The sequence below is a fragment of the Plasmodium knowlesi genome, assembly GCF_000006355.2.
Source record: "Plasmodium knowlesi strain H genome assembly, chromosome: 2".
NCBI lineage: Eukaryota > Apicomplexa > Aconoidasida > Haemosporida > Plasmodiidae > Plasmodium > Plasmodium knowlesi.
In genome coordinates, this window is record NC_011903.2 from 151,899 (window position 1) to 176,117 (window position 24,219).

The 24,219-nt window shown below is 43.9% G+C and overlaps 4 protein-coding genes across 4 annotated transcripts; 1 reads left to right on the forward strand and 3 right to left on the reverse strand.

The window, feature by feature from the left end:
* Window positions 1–3,139: 3,139 nt before the first annotated feature.
* PKNH_0203100 (transcription initiation factor TFIIB, putative) lies at window positions 3,140–4,560 on the reverse strand (the record flags this gene model as incomplete). Its single annotated transcript, XM_002257666.1, has 3 exons — window positions 3,140–3,715; window positions 3,895–4,349; window positions 4,491–4,560. 3 exons carry the CDS (start codon window positions 4,558–4,560, stop codon window positions 3,140–3,142), a joined length of 1,101 nt encoding a protein of 366 aa, XP_002257702.1.
* A 4,188-nt stretch (window positions 4,561–8,748) lies between these two features.
* PKNH_0203200 (chromatin assembly factor 1 protein WD40 domain, putative) lies at window positions 8,749–10,092 on the forward strand (the record flags this gene model as incomplete). The annotated part of the gene is made up of 1 exon (XM_002257667.1): window positions 8,749–10,092. The coding sequence occupies one exon, from the start codon at window positions 8,749–8,751 to the stop codon at window positions 10,090–10,092; it is 1,344 nt and encodes a 447-aa protein (XP_002257703.1).
* An 829-nt stretch (window positions 10,093–10,921) lies between these two features.
* Window positions 10,922–16,316, reverse strand: PKNH_0203300 (phosphatidylinositol-4-phosphate 5-kinase, putative; the record flags this gene model as incomplete). Its single annotated transcript, XM_039113781.1, has 7 exons — window positions 10,922–10,959; window positions 11,084–11,133; window positions 11,279–11,317; window positions 11,483–11,562; window positions 11,742–12,139; window positions 12,299–12,431; window positions 12,663–16,316. The coding sequence occupies 7 exons, from the start codon at window positions 16,314–16,316 to the stop codon at window positions 10,922–10,924; spliced, it is 4,392 nt and encodes a 1,463-aa protein (XP_038969399.1).
* A 2,304-nt stretch (window positions 16,317–18,620) lies between these two features.
* Window positions 18,621–23,725, reverse strand: PKNH_0203400 (bromodomain protein, putative; the record flags this gene model as incomplete). The annotated part of the gene is made up of 2 exons (XM_002257669.1): window positions 18,621–18,704; window positions 18,809–23,725. 2 exons carry the CDS (start codon window positions 23,723–23,725, stop codon window positions 18,621–18,623), a joined length of 5,001 nt encoding a protein of 1,666 aa, XP_002257705.1.
* Window positions 23,726–24,219: the final 494 nt, after the last annotated feature.

Sequence of the window (24,219 nt, forward strand, 5' to 3'; positions counted from 1 at the left end):
TTCTTCTGAAGCTACTACTACTTGGAAACTACTTTCTTTCGGAACTACTTCTTTTTGGAAACTACTTTTTTTCGGAACTACTTCTTTTGGAAACTACTTTCTTTTCAAACTACTCCTTGGAAACTACTTTCTTTTGGAACTACTTCTTTTGGAAACTACTCCTTCAAACTACTACTATCTTCTTCCTTTTTCTTTCTTTTTTTTTTTCAGTTACAGGTTATAGGTTACCTGTTACCGGTTACTTCCTGTTACCGGTTACCTCGTTACCTCGTTACCGGTTACTTCCTGTTACCGGTTACTTCCTGTTACCGGTTACTTCCTGTTACCGGTTACTTCCTGTTACCCGTTTACTTCCTGTTACCTTGTTACCTCGTTACCGGTTACTTCCTGTTACCGGTTACCCCGCTCGAGCGCCAAAACTCTAAATATCTTCTTTTTCCTTCCACGTTTACCCGTCCTTCTTCTTTTCTTCTTTTCTATTCCTTTCTTCTTTTCTTCTTTTCTATTCCTTTCTTCTTTTCTTCTTTTCTATTCCTTTCTTCTTTTCTTTATTTCGTTCCTTTCTTCTGTTCTATTCCGTTTCTTCTTTTCTTTATTTCGTTCCGTTCCTTTCTTTTCTTTATTCCGTTCCTTTCTTTTCTTCTCTATTGGTTCTTTTCTTCTTTTCTATTCCGTTCCTTTCTTCTTTTCTTCCTTCTTTCCTTTCTTCTTTTCTTTTCTTTATTTCGTTCCTTTCTCTTCTTTTCTTTATTTCGTTCCTTTCCTTTCCTTTTCTTTATTCCGTTCCTTTCTTTTCTTTTCTATTCCGTTCCTTTCTTTTCTTTTCTTTATTCCGTTCCTTTCTTCACTTCCTTCTTTGTGTTCTATTTCGTTCCTTTCCTTTCTTTTCTTTTCTTTTCTTTTCTTTTCTTTATTTCGTTCCTTTCTTTTCTTTTCTTTATTCCGTTCCTTTCTATTCGTTCTTTTTTTCTTTTCTTTTTTTATTCCGTTCCTTTCTTCTTTTCTTCTTCTTCTATTGCCTTTATTCCTATTCCGTTCCTTTCCTTTCTTCTTCTCTTTATTTCGTTCCTTTCTTCTCTATTCCGTTCCTTCTACTCTATTCCCCCTTTTATTCTTTTTTTTCCATTGCCAATAAACAATAATATAAGAAGGGAAGTAATGTTTTCTTCAAAGGGGGGAAAAGAAGAAAAGAAGGTTTTATTAAACGGGGAAAGGAATGTAATAAGAAAAAGAAGGTTCCTTACGGGGTGAAAAGGAAGGTTTAAAGGGAAGGAAAAAGAAGGTTCCTTCCTAGGTTATTAGAATAACAATATGGCCTGGTACTTAACCACCTTAAGGGAGGGAAGTAATGTTTGGTTTAAGGAAAGGAATGTAAGAAGAAAAAGAAGGTTTTCTTTTTCCTCCGTTTAGGGTTCGAACAACAATAAGATATGGCCTGGTATTTTAACGTCCTCAAAGGGAGAGGGAAGGATGTTGAAAATTTTTGTTTTAGGGGAGGGAAGAAGAAGTTGAAAATTTTTGTTTCAGGGAGGGAAGAAGAAGTTGAAAATTTTTGTTCTAGGGAGGGAAGAAGAAAGTTGAAAATTTCTGTTTTCGGGAGGGGGGAGTAGGAAGGTTTCCAAGGGGGGAAAAGGAAAAAGAAGGGAGGTTTCTTAAAGGGGGAAAAGAAAGGAAGGGAAGGTTCTTTTCCCTCTGTTCTTTAGAACAATAATATATGACCTGGTACTTAGCCACCTTAAGGGAGGGAAGGGAAGAAGAAGTTGAAAATTTTTGTTTTAGGGAGGGAAGTGGAAAGTTCTGTTTAAAGGTAGGGAAGTGGAAAGTTTTGTTTAAAGGTAGGGAAGGGAAGTTGAAAATTTTTGTTTTAGGGAGGGAAGGGAAGGAAGATGATAATTTTTGTTTCAGGGAGGGGAGGAATGTTTTGTTTAAAGGTAAGGAAGGTGAAAGGAAGCTTCTTTCCTCGGTTATTACAACAACAATATGGCCTCCTAATTAACTCCTTAAGGGGAGAGGGAAGGGAAGGTGAGAGGTTCCTCTTTTCTTTTTTTTTTCTTCTTTATTTCTTTCATAGAGGAGAATGTGAGGAAAAGAGAAGGTTTTAAAAATTGGAGGGGAAGAAGGTTTAGGGGAAAGGAAAGAAGGTTTAGGGGGAAAGAAGGAAGGTTTAGGGGGAAGGAAGGAAGGTTTAGGGGGAAGGAAAGAAGGAAGGTTTAGGGGGAAGGAGAAGGAAGGTTTAGTGGAAAGGAAAGAAGCAAGGTTCAGTGGGAAGGAGAAGGAAGGTTTAGGGGGAAGGAGAAAGATGTTTTAGGGGGAAGGAGAAGGAAGGTTTAGGGGGAAGAGAAAGAAGGTCTAGGTGGAAAAGAAAGGACGGTTTAAGGTGGGGAAGGAAAAGGAAGGTTTAGGGGGAGGGAAGGGAAGAAGGTTTAGGGGTGAAAGAAAGAAGGAATTTTTAAGAAGGGAAAAGGAAAGAAAAAGGAAGATTGAATGAAAAGAAAGGAGGTTCTAGGGGGAAAAAAGGAAGAAGGTTCCTTAAAAGGGGGAAGAAAGAAGAAGATTGAATGAGAAGAAAAGAAAATTTAAGGGAGAAATGAAAGAAGGTTTAAGGAGGGAAAGGGAAGAATGTTTAGAGGGGGGAGGAAGGAAGGTTTAGGGTGGGGGAAGGGTTTAGGGTTCAATGTTCAGAGTTCATGAATTGTGGTTCAGAGATCCGTTCTCATGATTTCCATGGTCCAGGGTTTAGTTTTTTTCTGTCCAGAAATGAAGAACTTTTTTCCTGGGGGGAAAGAATCTATGGGGGGTAAAATATCGGTGTGCGTGCTAAAAATTACAGGAATTAACACAACTACCAATTCTACCACATGAACTATTACTACCACGACATGAGGTGTTTAGGAGACCGTAATAATATTAACCTTCCGCCCTCCCTTTCACCTGAGATATGTATGAGAATGAATGGGATGTGTATTCTTTTCACCATGAACAGGTGCACTCCCCCGTGTGCATGTCCTACCTACCCCTACATGGTGTGTTTAAAACACCGTAGTGATGAAGGAAATGAGTCTGTTTTGATTATGCAGTAAATTGTCAAAAAAAAAAAAGAAGAAAAGACAGATAAAAAAAATTTCTTCCACTCCGCAGGTCACTTGTTCTTCCTACGCCGGTCTTCGCTGAGGTACTTCTGCCGCAGTGTGGCCAACTTGGAGTTGTTGTCCCCCAAGTAGTACGAAGGCAGAATATAATCCGCCGCGCTGAGGAGCTCCTTAAAGGTGGTCTTCAATGTATTGGTCGTAACTCCACAGACAGCAGCAATTTGCGCAATGTTTGGGAGTTTCAAATTTTTCTCTTCACTCGTGTTTAACTCAACAATAAGGTGAATGGATCCACCACAAAGAGAGTTCAACCGATGAGATGTCGTAATTAACGTGGTAGCTTTCTTCACCACATACTCAATTGACTCAATCACATCAATGGACAATTGTAGCCGATTCGATAAGGTAAAAATTAAGTGAGAAATATTCTCGTTGTACACAAAAGCTCTAGAAGGCAGGATCTTCTTCAATTTATTTATTGTTTTTCCCAGATCCTTCTCTTTGAAGGATCTATCAAAGGTGATAAGCTCCTTGATGCTCTTAATATGTCCTGCTTCTCTACATGCCAGATATACAACTGCCAGCATGTTAAGGTTGTTGATTCGGTTTTTCAATTGCTCCATGTCCTGTCAAGGGGGTCAATACGAAGTTAGAGTTGTGCATATGAGAAGAAAAGATTTGTGCGGTAGCATCAAAGGGTGTGTGGGGGGAAACACACGCGCCTCACCCCCCATTATCACACCTAACGCTATATATTATCTTATTCCTTCCTATTCCCTATTTTCCATTCTCCTGTGCTACCTACCTGCAGCTCCTTCGTTATCTCCTTCGCCCGCTCAATCACATTGCTCCGCAGAAAGAAAGTCTCGCATATTAACTTCAGTATGTTGAAGGCGGCCAGTAAAGTTTGGTCGCTTTTATTTATCTGTGTCATCATATTCAGGTGTTGCAGTTTCTTGCTTGACTTGATAAAGGTTGTGCTTGTCAAATTATTTTCGAACCATATGTCGCTCACCTCTCCGACTCTATTACGATCACTTGACTTCATCTGCCCATCACTGCTAAAATTTCTCCATTCTTGTTCCTCCGACAAAATGCGACTTTCTAACACACGCCCACAGCCGTTACATATCTGCGTCCCTTCACTGTTGTCACATATAATTATTCCCTTCTCCTTGCAGTCTGGGCACGTGTCATTCCTTGAGCTCCGAAGTGATCGAAGCAACTTCCGCTTCCCGCTGTAGCTTTCATTGTTCGTGCCTAAAGGGGGAGGGGTAGATGCGTACGTTTCTCAGATATAAGATCCACTGCGATGGCGTCGTCTCCCTGTCGAAGAGGCAACCCCAACTGTGGGAATTTCCAACCAGTCAACACTCTCGCACACCCTCACACGAGCATTACCTAAGTTCAGTGGCGTGGGTCTCTCCTGGTGGGAACTCAGAGCCAGCTTCTTGCTGTGGAACGATGACATTTCTACGCATTCATCTTTTGGGATCGGGGCATCCTTTCCTCCTTCGTCCGGTTCGTCAGTTGCTCAGTCGGCTGGCCAATCGGTTTGCCAAACTCTTCATTTCCTCCTCAGCCGTTTTCCCCCTTAACCGCTTATTCCTTCTCTTCTGCCTCTTTCCCCTTTCCGCCTCTATACGAGCCCGGTATCCTGGCAATTATTCCGCGTGAAGTGGAACGGTTGGTCTTTACCAAGGGGGAACGAGTTAAAATTGGCCACTGGATCGAATCGGATGCATCTGAACCTCCCCTTCGAGAGAACGCCCTCGAGCCACTGCGATAACAAGTGAACTCCGCCCAAGTAGCCGTGTCCTCTTTAACGCTGCGTCATAGAAGGAGGTTGTCACTTTCCCCAGCTATTCCTCACCACACTTGGAAAAAAAAACACGAAAAAAATAAAATAATAAAAGAAAAATACAAAATGAACATTCCTTTGAAGAAGGCGTACTCACCTTAGTGGTCGTACTCCAGAAGGCGGGACGGACAGGAGGAAAAAAAAAACGGACTGCTGAGCCTTCACTCTGTTATGTTTCCAGCTTATAGAAGATTGTTTTTTTCTTTTTTCTTTTTTTTCCTTTTCCAATTTCTTATTTTCACTAAGTGCGCATGGTACTTTCGGATGAGTCAAAGAGGAAGGTCGCTCGGAAGGATGATGGGGCACGCGAGGAGTGGAAAAAGGGAAGCAAGGTTTTTTGCGACAAATTGGGACTAAGGTTACTATAATTCTGGACCAAAGTTGCGACAAAATTGGAACAAAAAAATGGGACAAAGAAGGGGCCAAAGGTGCGACAAAATTTCGAGAAAACCTCGATAGAAGAAGCGGCTTCTCAAACATACGTGTGACAGTAACTCTCAAATGGGAAAAAAAAAAAAAAAAAGAATAAAAAAAAAAATAAGAACAACAAGAGTCACACAATATGTTGTATAACAATTATCACTACAAATATCAATTTGTTACGGGGCACTTCCTTTCCTCATTGTCATGGCAACCCCCCGTTCCATTACGCAACTTCTTCCGAGATTCATGACTGCGCCGACTTTTCCCCGTTAAACTGATAGTCGCACTGAACAGTTGGCGCATATGTTACATTCGTGGAAAAATGTACGCGCATATGCCTTCTTCAGGGAAGGACATGTTTCAGCGGTGGAGGTAGTCAACCAAAGCGAAAAATTAAGAGGTTCCTATAGGGCAAATCCCCCCCCCGGCGCAATGTCACACGAAGTTATGAAAGCCAAATAACTTCTGCAAATGGAAACAGCCAACAAATGGCACACTTCCATGCTCCGCGCAGAAATCACCATAATTGTGTTAACAGCACTTTCCTTCCTACATGGAAATGAATGTCATTTCAGGTATACATATACACCCAGTTGCTCCTGCGAACGTATTCAGTACGTAAGCACACTCCTGCGTGGATAGGTTCGTCGGAAAGCGTTACACGTGTGCCTATAAATTCGTTTTCTCCAAGCACCCCCGACGAATGGCACTAATGAGAAATTGACGGACGAACTGTATGAACTGAAGGGGACCTTTCGCCACTTGCAAAAAGGTGGCTCATAGAGGAGGAAAAGTGTACCTGAGAGGATCCCCTTCAAAAGTAGAACTTCCTCCAGTTGTCCTTAATTTACAAAGAAGGGTGCCATGGCAACAGTGCGAGAGGGTAACGAAGCGGTGAGGATTGATAAAAAACTTACAAGTGGCTGGTACCCGAATCGCACCATGCGGCCACTCTCTTCCGCACGATGTATTTTGGTACGGACTGTCCTAATGCAGAAGCGTTTGCTCAAAAGGGGAACTTACATGAATGGCCATGTTGTGCCTAGAGGTGAACATATGGGGAACTGTGAGGAAGTGAACATGTATACATACAACTAGCTCGGGGAGGAGCCAACATTTGAACATATATGTATGCACACACATACGCATGGCGAACATTTTTATTCCCCCCCGTAACTTACGATTCACTCCTGCCGCACATCCCCCCTAATGACCTACATGCTGAGTGCAGTGATGAGGGAACCATCTCTGTGCAAACTTCTCCACAACTAATCGTTCAAACACTGTTCCTTCTCAAATTGTACAAAAATGACGCATGCACTTTTCGCCTGAACAGGCAAGGGAAAATTTGGGAAATTTGAGGAAAAAAAAAAAAAAATCAGTAGCTAGCTAAAATTTTTGGCTACCCAGAAGGAACATATACATGACGCGGTTACAGTGCTCACACCGCTGTACGCGTTTGTTAGGCTCTCCGCAGTTTTGGCGAAATGGTTGGGAGCGACGGGGAAAAAACAGACATTGGAAAAAACGCATAAGCGCGAATATATATATGTACCAATATATATATGTGTGTGTGCACTTCTGCGTGTGATGGCTGGTTAGGCGGTTACATAAGTACTTACACTACATGTTACGCAAACACGCTCCTTGAAGAAGGGCAATAGCGCCCCACTGCAGTGCGCAACGGAGGGGGAGAAAATGATGAGCCGGCGCGTACGTAAATACCAATTGAATTCCCACAAAGGAACACAGTAGATGCGACCTCCGCCTACGTGCTTGTCTCCTCAAAAGGTGTGCAAAAGTATTTTTTTTTTTTTTCCCACTATGTGACACTTATCTGAAAGGGGGGGAATCAAAAAGGCAAGCGAATGAACGCAGCGATTTGCAGTTTTCGCAGGAGAGAGTCCAAAAGCAGGAATGCATGTCTTTAACGAATGGTTTGTTAGCCTTGGGAGGAGTACCTAGATGCAGCACTAAATGGCGGTACGCACTGAAAGTGGTGTATCAATGCATGTGCACACAGGGTTATGTAGGCGGGAGACCCTTCGAAATGTGCATTTTTTTTTTTCTTCCCTCTCTTTTTTGTGTACTTTTCTTTTCTCCGCTTTTTTTTTTTTTTCTTTTCTTAAAATTAGCACCACATTTACACGCGTGTAAGGGTATCTTCCTTTTTCTGCGTGATTAACAATTGAACCCACAAAGAGCCACATCGACAAATAGCTTCTCTGAACACTTCTCTCATTTTACCTGAGCCCGAACTCATTCTCTTCCCGAAGAGACTCTGCCGCGCTACTCTCGAAAAACGATTCGCGTACTTCTCTCCAAGGCATCCTTGATATGTGCACGTAAGTAATGCGGGTGGAGCCGTACCTACACAAGTGTATTCTTACAAGTATCTACCTACGTACCTGCCGAAACATCTATCTTTCTGCAATTACACAAATATCTACTTAAGTACCTGCGCATATGTTGTTCTTTTTTGCCTCTCCGATAGGTCTTTTTAAACGTACGGGTTCACCTCCCCCTTCCGCAACCCCTCTCCCCCTCACGTACATGCGCATCTGCCAAGTAAGTGCGTATTCGCCCTGTGCATGCGTGCCCTCGGGGACAGAAGCCCCATGTGCGATGTAGCAAAAGGGGTACTCCAAAGGGAGTGCAAAGAGTGTGAAATGGCCAAACCATTAACGATTGACCATTAACGGTTAAAAATTATAAAAAAAAAAAAAAAAAAAAAAAATCCAAACCATTATTCTACTCTTCCTTCCTCACCACCCCACTGAGCCTCTATGCAAACATTTTGCCTTTCTACTTTGGCACTTTTGACTCCATAAATAATTTCTCCCCGTGTTTCTCTTTTTATTCCTTTTCCTCGCCCAGATACTTCTACACCTGTTCAGCAGTAAGCCCCTACACGCAGCCCCTGCGAAGCACATCCCCGAAAAGAAAAAGGAGCGATCGTCCTTCCACATATGCTACATGTACATAAGATCCAGTTCGACAGAGCGCCACGTACCAAATACGAATCATCGTCATGTAAAATGTGTTATACTCTCCCCCCCCTTTCGCAGTTTAATTCCACGTGCTTCTTTATTCCACACCTCTCCAAGCGCCTTCCACAATTTACACATTTAACTTTCTCCACTGGGAAGTAGAACCCGACGCTGAAAAAATCTCCTACTTGTGCCTGCCCATCCGTTTGTGCTCATAATTTTTCTAAAGCAGAAATAGGTAGGTCCATGGGGCGCGTAATGAACCGTGCAGTATCGAACTGCCACGATATCAGAGTGCACACAACACCGCATTCACACAACATTGTATTCACATACTTCTTCTACGTGTTGCACTTCCATCATACCCCCTACGTAGCGACCCAAAATGAACCCACAGCAGGAAAGCAAGAAGCGCAAGTCGGACGCACTGGACCAGGCATGCCTGGAGCTGAGCGAGGAAGTAGAGAACTCGGACGAAGTTACAAAGAAAAATGAAGAAATAGAAGAAGAGGATCTGGAAACACAGTTCAACAACTGGAAGGTGAATAGCGGTTTACTGTATGACTTTGTAAGCAGAAAGGAATTGGAGTGGCCATCCCTATCCATCGACTTCGGTGACTACCATAATGAGAACCATGAAGACAATGTGTTTAACCAAATAGTGTGCGTAGGAACACATACATCTAATAAAGAACCTAACTACCTGTACGTATGTGACGTCCTCTTCCCGTTGGTACAACTACCACAAGAAAACTGCATCTACAAAACGAATGAAAATTATGAAGGGTTTGATTTCTGTTCAGAAAAAAAAAAATTTACTATCCAGTCGAAAATAGCACATGAAGGAGAAGTCAACCGAATCAAGTTCCTCCCTCTGGAAAAAAAAAACTTCGTTGTGACAAAAGCAATTGATGGAAATCTACATCTATTTGATATTAATAAACACAAAATAGAAACAAGTGATGATAAAATGAATCCAGAAGTATCTTTCGTTGGAAATTCCTCAGATGGCTTCGGACTAGATTTCCATGCAGAGAAAAAGTACGCCTTAACTTGTGGAAATGATGGAATCATTAATCTCTATGATTATACAGATTTGAATTCTAAAAAAGTTAATCCTTTTTATAAAGTGAAATATAAATCACCCGTGAATGATGTGTGCGCAACGAACGATCCGAACTTAATTCTGGCTTGTGCAGATGATGGTTACATTTTACTCTACGACATCAGAATCAAGGGAGAAGAACCCGCGCAACAGGTTCTAGGACAACAGGTAGCTGTTAACTGCATCTCGTTAAATAAGTTTACTGGACATTTCGCATCTGGAAGTGATAATGGAAAAATAAAAATTTGGGATATTAAAAGGTTTAGTGAACCACAACACATTATCCATGCACATAAAGAACCCATCATCCGACTGAACTTTTCGCCTAATGATTCGTCCATCCTGGCATCTGCAAGCACTAGTCGATTTATCAACATTTATAATTTAACAAAAATTGGTGAAGAACTGGATGCTATTGATTTGTCTGATGGTCCATCTGAGTTGATTTTTTCTCATGGAGGACACACGCAACCAATTACCGACTTCAACTGGAACCACCACAAGGAGCTCAAGATGTTTATAGGATCTACAGGAGAGGACAACACACTGCAGTTCTGGCAACTCAGGACCGAGCTTCTGGACGAGGCCAATACCGTTCCAACGTCCAACACAGACGTGGAGTAATTTGCCGTGTAGCACTTATCAAACCTGCATGGCAAAGCTTCAACCACTTGACAAATGCTCACAAACCAGGTGTCAGCCGTTGGCTTTTTTTTTTTTTTTTTTTTTCTTGAGGCAATCCATCGATTAGAAGGGTCCCGCGCTGTCACTTCTCACCTACACTTCATATCCACCTGCACAGTGTATGTGTGTGTCGGAGGGCGGACTTCCCTCCTGTCTCGTAAATATCAAGTGCACCTGTACAGTTCACCTTGTGTCCGTCGCGTGATTATTCCTGGCGTCCACCTCCACGAGGAATTTTTTTTTTCCCCTTAACGCAACGTACGGTTACTGCTTATCCCGCTGAACACACTTTTTCGCGTCACCAAAGAAGGGGGCATCCCCCCACACACAACAGTGAGTATGTGCGTTTAACTGATTGAACCAAGCAGTGGCGTAGAGTGATAAGATACCTTCATAAGTGTACCACGCGAGCGAGGAGACCACTCAGCTCACCAAGCAAAAGGTTCGTGTACCATTCTTATCGGCAATGAAGAATTAATCAAATCCGTGTAGATTCACCAAGTGACATTTCTTTTTCCTTTTTGTCCTTCTCAAGTGTGTTATGAAAAGTGAAAGGAAACATACGAAAAAAGGGAGTGCTCAAAATGGGGGTGTCCAAAAAGGGGGGAGGAAGCAGCCGGGAAAAAAGACCGCTTCAAATAGATTACCCATAGGATATGGACTCGAACGAACTGGCAGAATGCCCGTCCAAATATTCTTCCCATGCCCCCATATGAAAAGGTTATCTCTCCCCCCTTTGGCCTTTTGAAAAAAAAAAAAAAAAAAAAAGCTATTCCATATGCTTCTCAATAAAGGATGCGAATCGTTCTACGGAGGAGAGAAAAGAAAAGGCAACGTTCGTTAAGATGTCATTAGACAATAAGATATAAGGTGACGGTGGAGCAGAACGCTCCACGAAGGTTTCTCTCCCTCAATAAATATAAAATCCTACCTGCATAAGCCTTGGGGTGGATACAGGAAATGTTCTGGCGGTCAAATTTTCTGCAGAAAAGGGGTGCAAGGGTTACATATGCAGATTAGCAACGGGATTAATACACAAGCAGATTGCTACATGAGCGTATGCGTAGTATATAGTGTTTTTACGCCCAGGCAAGGACGATTCACGCTTGTCGCGCCCGATACGTACTGTATTGTTCGCAGGGTGTGTTCAAATTTTTTCTTTAGCCTGAAGTTGAGAGGAAGGAAAAAGAATGTGTGCATATGACAGACCAGGCGTTCACATGAGCAGGTGAGTAAATGTACCCCCCTGCGCCTTTCCCTCTTCTGAACGCAGGGGGGGGGTAAGAGCTCTCTCTCGCCACAGGTTAGCCGCTGTACTGCTCCTCCTTACGTCCACTTGGTAAAAATGTCGATAATCCCAAAGAAGAATATTTTATTCTTGTCGATGCTGATCATGCCTCCGTGGTCGCACTATCGGGGGAAAATAGGATGGAAGTGCAGTCACAATGAAATTATAAGTGCGCATAGATGGTGCACACACTATTGTAGGGTCGTCCCTCCTGTGGGGGGGATGAAATCTCCCCCCCTTCTTAGGATGAAACACACAAAAGTGAGGAAAAATTTACCCTCAAAACGATAAATGGCCATACCTGATGGAAGGGCCGGGCAGCAATGCATTTTCCCTCCTTATCAAATACATGGCGAACCTCATTGGTGCGACTGGCATTCCAGCTCACCAAGTCACGAGACAAGTCTTTGTAATGGATTCCAAAAAGGAGGGAATAATCCAGGAGGTAATTTTCTTTTAAAAAATCTGCATCTGCCTTTATGACTTTGAGTAACCTTTTTTTGTTTTTTTCTCCAACATTGATTCTGTCTCCTAGTTCATCAATGTCTACGTCCTTGAGAGCGATGGTGTGGTCTTCTCTCTTGGCCGGGGGCACTGTGCGCCCTACGAGACTTCCCTTGATGTCGTATCTCCTATGAATTTCCACCGCGGAGGAGAAAAAGTTGTTCATCACGATGAAGTATATTTTCTTCGAGCTTCCTGCGAGGGGTGTACCATATTAAGGGGGGGGTAGAATGTTTAGGGGTACCGCATTAGCAGTAGAAGTTGTCATTTCGTAGTTGTCAGTTCGTAGTTGCGGGATGCGTGATTGTCGGTTTGCCATTTCGGACCACTCCGACCGCTACGGGCAAGACGTACTTCCAGATCCGTTTTTATATTTTATGCAGTGGATGCCATAGAGCCGGGTAAGCAAAGAGTCCGGATTACTCCTGATGTGTTCGTAATACTTTGGCAAAAGGGCTCTGGACAATTTGTGTATGTTTTTGCAGACCTGCGGATGGGGGGAAGAAGGGTGCGCCATCCCAACATGTTTGTCTATGAATCCGTTAACTTGTTAATCCGTTAACTCGTTAATCCGTTAACTGGTTAATACTTTAACGTGCTAATCCGTTAACGTGCTAATCCGTTAACGTGCTAACCCGTTCATGGGTGCACATTTATCCTTGCACCGTTACTTATCGGCGCGTTGTGCACTCCCCTCAGGAAACACACACACACTTACCGTCTTGATGATGTACTTGCCGTTACTGGTGAAATAAAAAAGCGAACCGCTCTTCCCCTCAGAGAGTAACTCACTCAACGTAGACAGATTTCCCAAAACCATATTACTTATCACCTGCTCCGGTCCAACAGAAGAAATATATTCCTTCGATCTAATTCCATACAAATTCCGGATCTGTTTAAAAATCACCGGGGCGTAGTTTATAAATACTACTCTATGTTGGGCATTAGATGTAGGTAACTCAAGAACGTCTCTGTGCTTAAATAAGTCTATAATATTACTGGTGTTGTAAACTTTAATGGCTGACAAGCGAATTCCTATCATCATATTCATCACTAGATCCCATCTCTCGTGTCCAAAGTACACAGCCAAAATCTTCTGCAAATTTCTTTTCTTCTTCTTCTGCCTCAAAGAAACGGATAATTTTCCTCTCCTGGTTAGCTTATGATAATAATTAGACTTATTAATATATATCTTCCTATTTCTGTTTGGTCCTTTGGAGTAGGTTGCAAGGATATGGCTAGCGTGACTTAAGAGAACACTCACTTCGTTCATTCCACCTACACGGCTACCCTCTTCAATAGAGTCGTACGAAGAGGAACACTTGTGTGAAATGGTTATCGTGTGCAGGAAGTACTTTACTATCTGCGTCATCAGCAAAAGGTTGTAATATATATTAGCTCTCAAATTTTTCGTACTCATTTGAGACTCATTGCTCGGCTCGTCCCTATGCACAGAGGAGGCACATGCATCTGGCATCGCAGTATTATTACCACATCCATCTGCTTGATTTGCCAGACCACTCTCTAAAGTGCACCCCTCTTTTGTATCCCCCCCTAAATGATACTTAAACACATGGAAGAAAAAGAAGAAGATACGGTTGTAGTCACCACCCCCATGACGCTCCTTCCGAAGATAATCTTCAGTGGCCACCACTATGTTACCTAAATGATAGAGCACCTGCTCCTTTGTTAAATTTTCATTTACCATAACGTAGTGGCAATTGCTTGTGGGGATATAAAATTTCTTCCTTATCACATCACTACTGAATTCTAGCAGAATCCTCGATTTATTCTCATCTCTTGTATCCCACTTTCCTTCCTTAACCCGGTTCCCATATATGGGATCTTCACAACAGACAGACTTAACCACACAAGAATCATTGCTACTCATCATCAGACCATTGTGGCTATGTGAGATGGGACATCTAGAATGTTCTAAAAATTCCTTATACTCAAAGTACTTTCGACAAAGATACTTTGCATTATCTACTCCTTCGGCTGCATCTACTTCTGTCATTTTTGCCGTGGCAACAGCTATCTCTGCATCCTCTTGTATGTTATTCCTTTCACTGATACCCCTATCATGTTTTTCGGCAAAGTTATCGACACATCTACTTTCTACATTCATTTCTCCCTCTGCGTGATTTCCCTTTGCACTACCTGCACTGTTCTCTCCTTCAATGTCTCCATATGCACTACCGCCATCTTCCACCTCCTTCTCAAGTTCATCCTTCCCATCCGAATATGTGTCCACTTCGAGCAAGTATCCTTCTTCTTGCTCTTCCGCAAACTTCCCATACCCCTTCACATATTCGTTGTACTCCTCCACGTACGTTTTGTTTTCCTTCTTTTTCTCAAACCTTAAGATGGCCTTCAATATTTCGCACTCGTGTTTCTTTGTGCCATTGTGCATTTGCCCTGCGGAATCCTTCTCCACTCCATCTTTCTCTCTGTCACGGTCCTCATGGATGGCACCGTCGCTACCCCGATTCTGTGTCACTGTGCATTTGTAAGGGGTGTTGTTAACGGGAGGGGATTTCCCAACCCGCCCCCTGGCGGTGCCACTCACTGCCATCCAACTGGAGGGAGAACTCGTTCCGCTCGACATCCCCCCCCCTGCAACGTCCAACGACCCAGTTCGCTTTCTCCTGTCCACGGGACACCCTTTGCATAGACTAACCACTTCCACATCTGATTGGTCGTTCCAGATGTGCGAACTGCTCTCCGACTGATCATAATTTCCCAGGCTTCCATCCCCCCTTTCACCCTCTACCATCATCACACTGTTGTAAAAACTGGAAGATTGACACGACTGAAGATACGAATTGTTTCGCTCATTACAACTGATTTTTCTGGAGGAACATTCTATGCCACGCTTCGCAGTGTCGTTCCTCTCGGTCACCATCATGGGTGATTCATTTGAAATATTCACCTTCTGTGCATCTCCCCTGATTAGTCCATTTCGATTATTCTCCCTATTACGGTTGTTATTCCTCCCCTTTTTTAGATATTCCTCCTCTTCTTCTGTACCTCCTGTTGGTTCAACCCCAGAGGTGACACAAGATCGACTCCTTCTAGACCCATCACCACTACGGGGTACATTCAAATAATTATTTTTTCCACTTAACTCTTTTCCTGATTTGGGGTCGGTCAACGGGAATAGGTTGTCGCGTTTTGCTACCGATTCTTCTCTTTCTTCTGCGATGTTTGACTGAATGATGATGCTCTCTAAAGGATCGCAACCATTGTTGTTGTCGCTGAGTCGGGGGCCGACGGGACACTTCCCCAACCAGTTCCTCTTCGCGCGATTCCCCTGGTGCAGATGCCGAACATCCTTCGGATCATCAACACCGCCCCTATACCCTCCAGTGTTCCCCCCCTCGACATTGCTTCTCTTTTTCCTACCTCGTGTGAAGAGCGACGACGCGGAGCCCTTACCGACGGAAAGACGTGTATTGGTCGAGACGGAGAAGGACTTCACTCTATGGTTAGAACCCATTCTCCGAGAAAAATCTCCACCGAAGACATTGTTCTTGCCTACTCGACCCCTTCCAGATATTATATTTTTCTTTTTCTCAATTTCGCTACTTATGAAAGCATCTGCCACTTTGTTGTGGATGCCAAGGAGCTTCAAAAATTCGTTGCACTTCACTGCTTTGCGGTAGCACTTGAGGTTCATACGGTATTTACCATCGTCACACAACATACTTAGTGACTTGAACGTGTAGCTTATTTGACTAACTAATATTTTTTCCTCCGTTCCCAAAAGTTGTTTCTTGATGTCGTTTATGCTGAGGACGATTTCCTTGAATTGCTCATACGAGATGTAGTCTGAATAATCTCTTATTACTGGGGCGGCCTGCTCCGCGGTTCGACTGGCGGTTCGGCTGGATGATGGATCGCCCGATCGGTCGGCAGATTGACCGGCAGATTGGCCGGCAGATTGGCCGACTGATCGCTCCGCTTCCTCCTCATCAGCTTCATCACCCGCTTGACCATCCGCCTTCTTATCATCATGTTGTGATGCCCTGCCCCCCGCGTGCACAATACGGTATGACAGTTTCACCTTCTCCCGTTTACTCCCCTTCAACATCGTGTTGATGGCAACACAGAATTCATAAAAATCCAGGTACCCATCATCATTCCTGTCGAACGCCTTAAAAATAGAACTGTATAAATAAGCATTCTTTATCGTACCTAGGATACCTAAACTCTTTTCAAAATTTCTGTAGTCCAACCTACCCTTGTTGCTAATAGAGTTAAACCGTTTGTGGATCACTGCTATTTCTTCATCGGTCAAGTGAGTGGTTTCTTTTATTTCCTTCTTCAAGTTCCAGTGTAACGCATTGCGCACATGTGCGCTCGTGCACATCATTGGGCTGTACAAATTTTTCCGTTTTCTCTCTTCTTTCGGTGTGGTGTCGTTATGGCATAGTGTGCCCTATATATAGTGTACTTTTCTATGGTGGTGGAACAAAAACCTAGATGGTACCCTCCTCAAGAGAATATATCACTTCCAAAAGGAAAGAGACACTCCTACAATGAAATTGGCTCAGTCGTGTTAGGCTAACTAGAATGATGGACACCTGCCACTGTAAAATAATGAAGCGCCTCTTCCTTAGGGGAAATTTCCTTCAGTCTGGGGTCCGAAAAAACTTATTAAAATAGACGAAACGACGAAAAAAAAAAAAAAAAAAAAAAAAAAAAAAAAAAAAACTAAATAAATAAATAAATAAATAACTAAATAAGTAAATACGTAAATAAATAGGGCGCACTAAGTAACTGTGACAGACATAAATCAATCGTCTTCACGTTTCACTTCACCGCGTGAGAAGTTGGAGGACTTCTCTCTTCTGTTATCTCCATATTTGAGACCACCTCCAATTTGGTGTTTGCTCTCCTATTGGCGCAGCCTCTCTTCACTGGTGAGGCTTTCCCAAGTGGGGAGTTCAACTCGTGCTAAATGTGTCATCGTTGGCGTCTTAACGCGGCGTTACAATGAAGAGAAAAAAAAAAAAAAAAAAAAAAAAAAAAAGGAAAACAAGAACAAATGTGTGACCAAACGGGTAACCACACCAACCGACGGCACTTTGCAACGAGAGGGGTTCCTCACGGCATGTCGCTCCTTCCTACTTCCACAGGCTCTGGGACACTGACACGCATGGATGCCTACGGGGGGCTCACATAACTGTGCAGGGCAAACTGCGAATAACGGATAGGGAAAAACAAACTTTGGTCGCCACGAGCTACACGCAAAAGATGAGGCAAGCGCCAACGTGTTTTGGGAGGGTCGCGTGAAGAAAACAGAACGCTCTGGCCAAGTGAGAAAAAAAAAAAAAAAAAAAAAAAAAACGGCAAATCGGGGAATCAAGAAATGGGCGAAAAAAAAGTGTGACAAAATAAAAACAAGAACGGAGCGCAACAAAATGAAACGCGGGCAAATAACTCCCTCACGCATTCGTTTAATTTACGCCTACTTGTTCAGTCGTACGATGGTTTTTTTTTTTTTTTTTTTTTTTTTTTTTTTTTTTTTTTAAGCAAGTATGACCTAGTTGAAAGTTCACCAAAGTGCGTATTGGTTCCTTAGAAAGGAAAATGCAGAGGGGGGACTTCAGCGTCGGGCATTCCTTTCTCCACTCCCCGGGTTGGGTGTGGTTTCCTTTTAAAAAAAAAAAAAAAAAAAAAAAAAAAAAAAAAAAAAAAGTGGGCGAGGAATGCTCCTTCGGGGCGTTGCATCCTATTTGCACATTCTCCTAAAGCATTGTTTCAGTCATGCTACATTTTCTTTCGTTTCGTTTTGCTTTGCTTTGCTTCCTCCACTTGGAGCTTTTATTTTTTTTCACGCTCATCTTTTTCGCCCATTCTGCAACTTTATTTTTCAACTTCATTCTGCAACTTTATTTTGCCGCCTTCTTTTGTCCCTCCTACTCCCCAAACAAGCATTACTACCAGGAAGCATATTTTCCCTTCATCAGGAAAAGAAAAAAGAAAGAAAAGAAAAGAAAAAAAAAAAAAAACAGTTGCTGCTTTCCCCTTGAAGAGGGGGGGAGCTTCCATCCTGGTCGCCCCACTTCAAATTAAAATTGCGCAGACCGCCTCTGCAGTTGGTACACCGTCCATCAGTCGTCCAACACCTAACGTTTAAATTTTGTTTTTTTTTCGGAGAAGTTTCCCCTATGAACAACTCAATACCAATTGGCGTTACGTAGACTTTCCGAAGGAATTCACTTCATGTGTGTATCACTAACGGAGAGCGTGTAGAAGGTCTGATCAATTTAACATTCCTCCTTATTCGAAATATCAAAATAGATTTTGCTGTTGTTTGTCCGAAAGGAAAAAAAAAAAAAAAAAAAAATACGCAAAAAGGAAAACTATCAAACAAATGGATTAAACAAATGGGCAAACGAACATCCGAATGGCGATTGGGTCTTCCTCTTATTCCTCTACCCTTGTTCTTACCCACGGGGAAAGAAGGGGGGGAGGGGAAACGGATGCATTTATGAACATTCACATGGGTCTTACCCATGCGTATACATTAACGTAGGTCTTACGCATGAGTGTACATTTGCGTGTACTTTTGCATGTACTTTTGCGTGTATATTTGCGTGTACGTTTGCGTGTATATTTGCGTGTACGTTTGCGTGTGCGTCTGTCCGGAAGACCGTTAGGCCACATCTCACAAAACCCTTCTCTTCAAAATAGCTATGGTGGTCATGTGTGTTGCATGGTCCTTTTCCAGTCTCATCAGCACGTCTACATCCTGGGGGGGGGAAAGTGTGGTGTTATGAATGTGTTTGCGCATGCGAGATAGTAGGAAGAACGCGCTTGTCCACACACTGTGATGGATCCACGTTCTATACTTACCCGTATGTAGAGTCGAACCCTGGGGAGGATACGCGATAGTTCACTCGCAGCCTCGTCCATTCCCGCAGGCAAATTCAGCTTCGCGAAATAAGCATTTAACAGTTGAACCAGAGAGCGACTCGTCCCGGCCATCCGATTACACAAGTAGAATTTCATGTGACTAGTCCGTTTACATTTATTCAGAATTTGGATGCTTATAAATTCCAAGCAATCCTCTTCAAACAAGGAAACATTCCTTCTCTCTACTTTTATGGCTACGTTCAACTTCCGTTTCGAACGCAGTATAAAAGAAAAGGCAACGTCCACGTGGTGTCTGTAAACATGTTCTTCGTTTATTTGGAAGAAGGAAGTATCTTCCAGTGGGCAATATTTCATTTTTAGATTCATCACCAAGGATTTTCTCCCCAGTTGATTCTTCATCACTGCTCTGTGTGATCCATCCTGCAACCTCTTTTTTTTTTTTTTTTTTTTTTTTCTCCCTTGGGGATGTCCCGTAAGATTGTTGGCTACCTGACATATTCTATGTAGTGGGGAAGAACCATCAGATTCCTCCAACGGACTCTCATTTCTTTTGCACGTAGTCTCCCCATCCACCAGGCTCCTTTCATGAACTTCTCCACCGTCACGATGCGCACCCCACGACACATCTGTTTCGTCTTCCCCCTCGGGGCTCTCCTCGAACCCTTTGCAGACGACTCTCTGGGGCCGCCTTTCCTCATGCACCGCTCGCACGCGGAAGGTTATTTTGTTCATCTTCGGGGTAGCAGCCTTCGCCAATTGGTTTCCTCTGACGTTTTCCTCCTTCTCGTTCACACAACCAACTCCCTCCTCGTTCACACAACCAACTCCCTCCTTCTTGTCCACACACCCTACTACCTCCTTCTTGTCCACACACCCTACTACCTCCTTCTCGTTCACACCGTCTAAGTCTCCCCCCCCCTCCATGAAATCCCCTAAGCTCTGCTCAACGCTGTGGTAGTAGAAGCAGTCGGCAAGAAACACATTCGGCGCGCACTTCACAACGCAACTCCTCTTTCCCTCCAAATAACTATCAAATATATTTTCATCAAAAAAAATGGTGTTATGGATTCTACGCTTCCTTACTCTAAATGGCTTCAATATGGCTTCCTTCTGGAGTTGTTCTTCACGGGTTTTCCACTCTTCCGTCTGGTTGTACGTGTGGTGGTCCCTCAGCAAATATTGGAAATTGGCGTCTTCGGGATTGTCCGTCGGGGCTCCATTGTCTCCTCCGACTTCCCCGTATAGGTGGTCACCCTCATACAGATTCTTCACCCCATACGGGTGATCCTCCTCATACAGATTCTTCACCCCATACGGGTGATCCTCCTCATACAGATTCTTCACCCCGTACAGGTGATCCTCCTGATACAAATTCTTCACCCCGTACAGATGGTCCTCCTCGTAGAAATTTTCCATCCCACCCAGATGATCCCCCTCGTACAGATTCTTCACCCCGTCCAGATGGTCCAATTCGGCTACCCTCTCCATCTTCTTCATCCTTTTCGTCTTCCTCAATTCGTCGCGACTCTCCCTCAACGAACCCTGGTACTCCTCCCTGAACACATAAAAAGGAAGGGTTTCATTATTCATCTTCTTGAACAGATGCAGCTTTATCTCCCGCGGGCTCGACACCTTCGCACTGCACTTCTCGTTTAAGGCCTTCCAATTAATGCCCCTTTCGATGCACAGCTCCTCAAAGTTGACCCGGTGCGCTACCAGGTACTCCACCCACATGGAGTATATGGAGCTGAACTTTTTTTTTTTCCTCGTCAAACTTTTAAAGAATTCCATGTAGCTTGTCAGGTTAAAGGGCAAGGTAGCCTCGCTAACCGTGGTATGCGTGACAGACATGGTTGGCGCAGTTACAGCGTTACTCAGTTCCCCACCCACGGAACCTCCCCCTTCGTACGCCTCGATAATTCTCCTCTCCCACTTCCTCCACAGATTGGAAAATCTCTCCTGTCCTCGCTTCGCCGCCTCTATAATGTATTGGTTCTGCACTATATCAGGGTTGAAGTCGAAGCAGTTCTGAAAAATCAACTTCAAGTCACTGTAAAATTCCCATGGATTCTGGTACACACCCTGGGTAAGATTTATCGATACAGTTCTGTAGTCCATGGGCTTCTTTATTTTATTTTTATATTCGCTCTTAATCTTTTCACTTAAATTCTTGTCCTCCAACACCGGGGTGGTGAAGTAAAACGCCGTGCTGTTGTCTTTCATAAGGTTCTGGAGGATGTGGTCTCTGATTAATTCCCTCCATTCGTGCCTTTGTTCTTCTACCGTTTGTACTTTGGTTTCCACTTCTCCTCCTACTCCACCCACTGCTCTACCTCCCTTCTCAGGCCAATTGGCACAACTCGCACCATTAACCTTTAGGGAGACCCCCCCGCTCCCATCATCTTCATTCCCCTTTTTCGTTGTCACTTCATCATCCAGGGAGAAGCTTCCCAGCCGCAGACGAACTCTAAAAGGCGTATGGCTACCCACGGGGGGTTTACTTGTTTCCATGCTGATGGATGCACTGCTTAGGTTATTGTGCGTCTGGTCGTGGCTAGTTGTGCCGCCGGTAGGGAGAGCCTCCTCCAATCGCCTCCCCCCTAACCGTTTCTCTTCCGACCGCTTCCCTTCCGATAATTTCCCTTCCGATAATTTCCCTTCCGATAATTTTCCTTCCGATAATTTCCCTTCCGATAATTTCCCTTCCGATAATTTTCCTTCCGATAATTTCCCTTCCGATAATTTCCCTTCTGACAATTTCCCTTCCGATAATTTCCCTTCCGATAGTTTCCCTTCCGATCTTTGCTCAGCGCCACCGCCACTACCCTTCGCCTTTGGTAGGGTTTTTCCCTGCTTTCCCTTCGGCCCCTCCAATTCTACCTTACTTGCATGAAGAAGCAGATCCGTCAAGTACTTCTCCTCTCGTTCACGTAACTCCTTCTGCGTGGAAGAAAATTTTTTCGCCTCCTTTGTACCTCTCATGGAGAGGAGCAACTTGTAGAACTCCCCCTCGTAAGTCTTCCAAGCGTTGCATCTAAGTTCATACAAATTCTGTTTCTCCTTTGGGTTATTCTCCATTTCTATGGCTAGCTTGATTCTATCAAAAATTATCAGCACATCTCGATGGAAGTCTTCTTCACTTCCGTAAAAATCGTAATGTAGTTTATTGTAAATGACATCCAAGTTCACTCTCTGTAAGAAGGGCCAGTTGTTATTCTTCTCTCCCTTTGCACTACCTGTAGTTTCTTTTCCCTTTTGGCTAGTTACTTCTCCTTTGTTGACATCGCCCCCTATTGGGGTATCTGCTTCTCCTAACTCGTGGCCTACAAATTGAATTCTATCCCGTTCGTCCTGATCCCCAATGAGTTGAAACACCTGCTTCTTCTTCATCACATCAATAATTTGGGATAACCTTCTTTTAATGCTTCGGTTCATTGGTACCTTGGATCCTCCTTCCTTCGTTCCTCCGATGTGTCCCACCAGAGCATCTAACTTTTCATTCCATTCAACAGTACTACTTCTGTTACTGCTACATCTGCCTCTGTTACTTTCCAATTCTGCTGAATCCATATTTTTCATCAGATGGTTACCTCGGATACCTTCGTCTTCCGTTCCTCCCTTCCGATTCGTCTTTCCCTTCGACTTTCCTTTTTCTTCCAGGGGGGTACTCACATTGATAGACGACAATATGTACGCGCTTTTCTCATTTGTCGAATCGACTACTGTGTCTTTTATCTTCCTGGCTTCTTTTCCTACTGTCTTGTCGACTGTAGTGTCTCTTATCATTTTTCCTTTGACGGGGATGCTTGTTGTCACTTTCGCTTTCTTTGCCTGGGCGGCACTTTTCCTCTGATCGACTGGGCTTCCCAGATCGGATGAGCATTTACCTGGGGTACTTTTACTTGGAGATCCTTTACTTGGGGAACTCTTCTTTGGAGATCCTTTACCTGGGGAACTTTTACCTGGAGAACTTTTACCTGGAGAACTTTTACCTGGAGAACTTTTACCTGGAGAACTTTTACCGGGGGAACTTTTACCTGGAGAACTTTTACCTGGAAAACTTTTACCAGGGGAACTTTTACCTTGGGATCCTTTTCTTGAAGTGACCCCACCCGCGTGGATCACCTCCCCTACAACCTTCCCCTTACTATTGCCTCCTTTCCCACTTTTGCCACCATCCCCTCCCTGCTTTTCCCTCTTAACAGAATCTTTTTGTTTGGGTCCCTCTTTCGATTTCCCCTTCCTCATGGAGTCTTCCCCCAATTCCTTCCTGTTCGTGCCGCTACTCTGCTTTCTTAATAACATACCCCCGCCTCCTTTCACAATCCTCTCACTCCTCCTACTATTCAGTGAGGTAACATCTGTATGCTCACTTTCTGCGTCTTCTGTGGTCATGGGGTTCGCCTCCTCTAGTGATCCTTTCCCCTGCGTGCCTTTCCCCCGATTAGAAGCATCCTTCCCTGTTTTGCTCCCCTTTTTTGGAAGATCCTCTAATCCGTTTGTCACATTCGGCAATTCTTCTTCTGCGACCTCTTCCACCTCCCCTTGCTCATACCTTCCCCCCGCATGTCCTTTAAAATCCCTTTTATTTTTATCACTTTGGCAGGTCTTCTTCCCCTTCTCTTCCTTTGCTTCTCCTCTATTTGCACCTTTGTTGGAATCCTTGTTCGCCCCTCCAACAGCGCCTTTCTTTGCATCCCCTCCTTTCCCTTTGCCTCCCCCCTTGGTTTTTGGATCCTCCTTCGCTATGCCCTTGTTCCCCCCCTTCGGTCCTTCCTTCGATCCTTCCTTTGGTCCTTCCTTCGATCCTTCCTTTGGCCCTTCCTTTGGCCCTTCCTTTGGTTCTTCCTTCGGGGCATTTCCTCCTCTGATACGTAAACTCCGTCTCGTCTCCATACCCCCCGAGGTGTATCTTCTAGGGAGGGATCTACCAACAGGGGGATCTTCACCTCCCTTTGAAAATATCACGGAATAATCTTCCTGCTCCCCCCGCGTGCACACACTTCTTGGTTTATTGAAAATAGGGGGAACACTCCACCAAGGGGAGGGGTAGTAAATTAATTGTGCCAACTGTGCGTGTACCTTCCTCGGATCCTCAAATGTAAGGAAGTGTTAGCCTAAAGGGTAGAGCACGTGGAAACACCTCCCCCTGTGATTGTCATGTGAAGAGTAACTTCGACAAAGCGGTGGGTTCCAAAATGAGTCTTTCACCTTCGGTGATCTTTTGCCCAGGGGTCGGTTCAGTACCCCCACGACATACTGCTCCACTTCTCTACGACTCCGCTGCACTTGCAAGATGGATCCATCTCGCCCCACGGTAAGTGGGTCGTCTCTCACTTTTAGTAGCTCCCCATCAGGGAGGTAAACAAAATAACTGTTTCACAACTTAT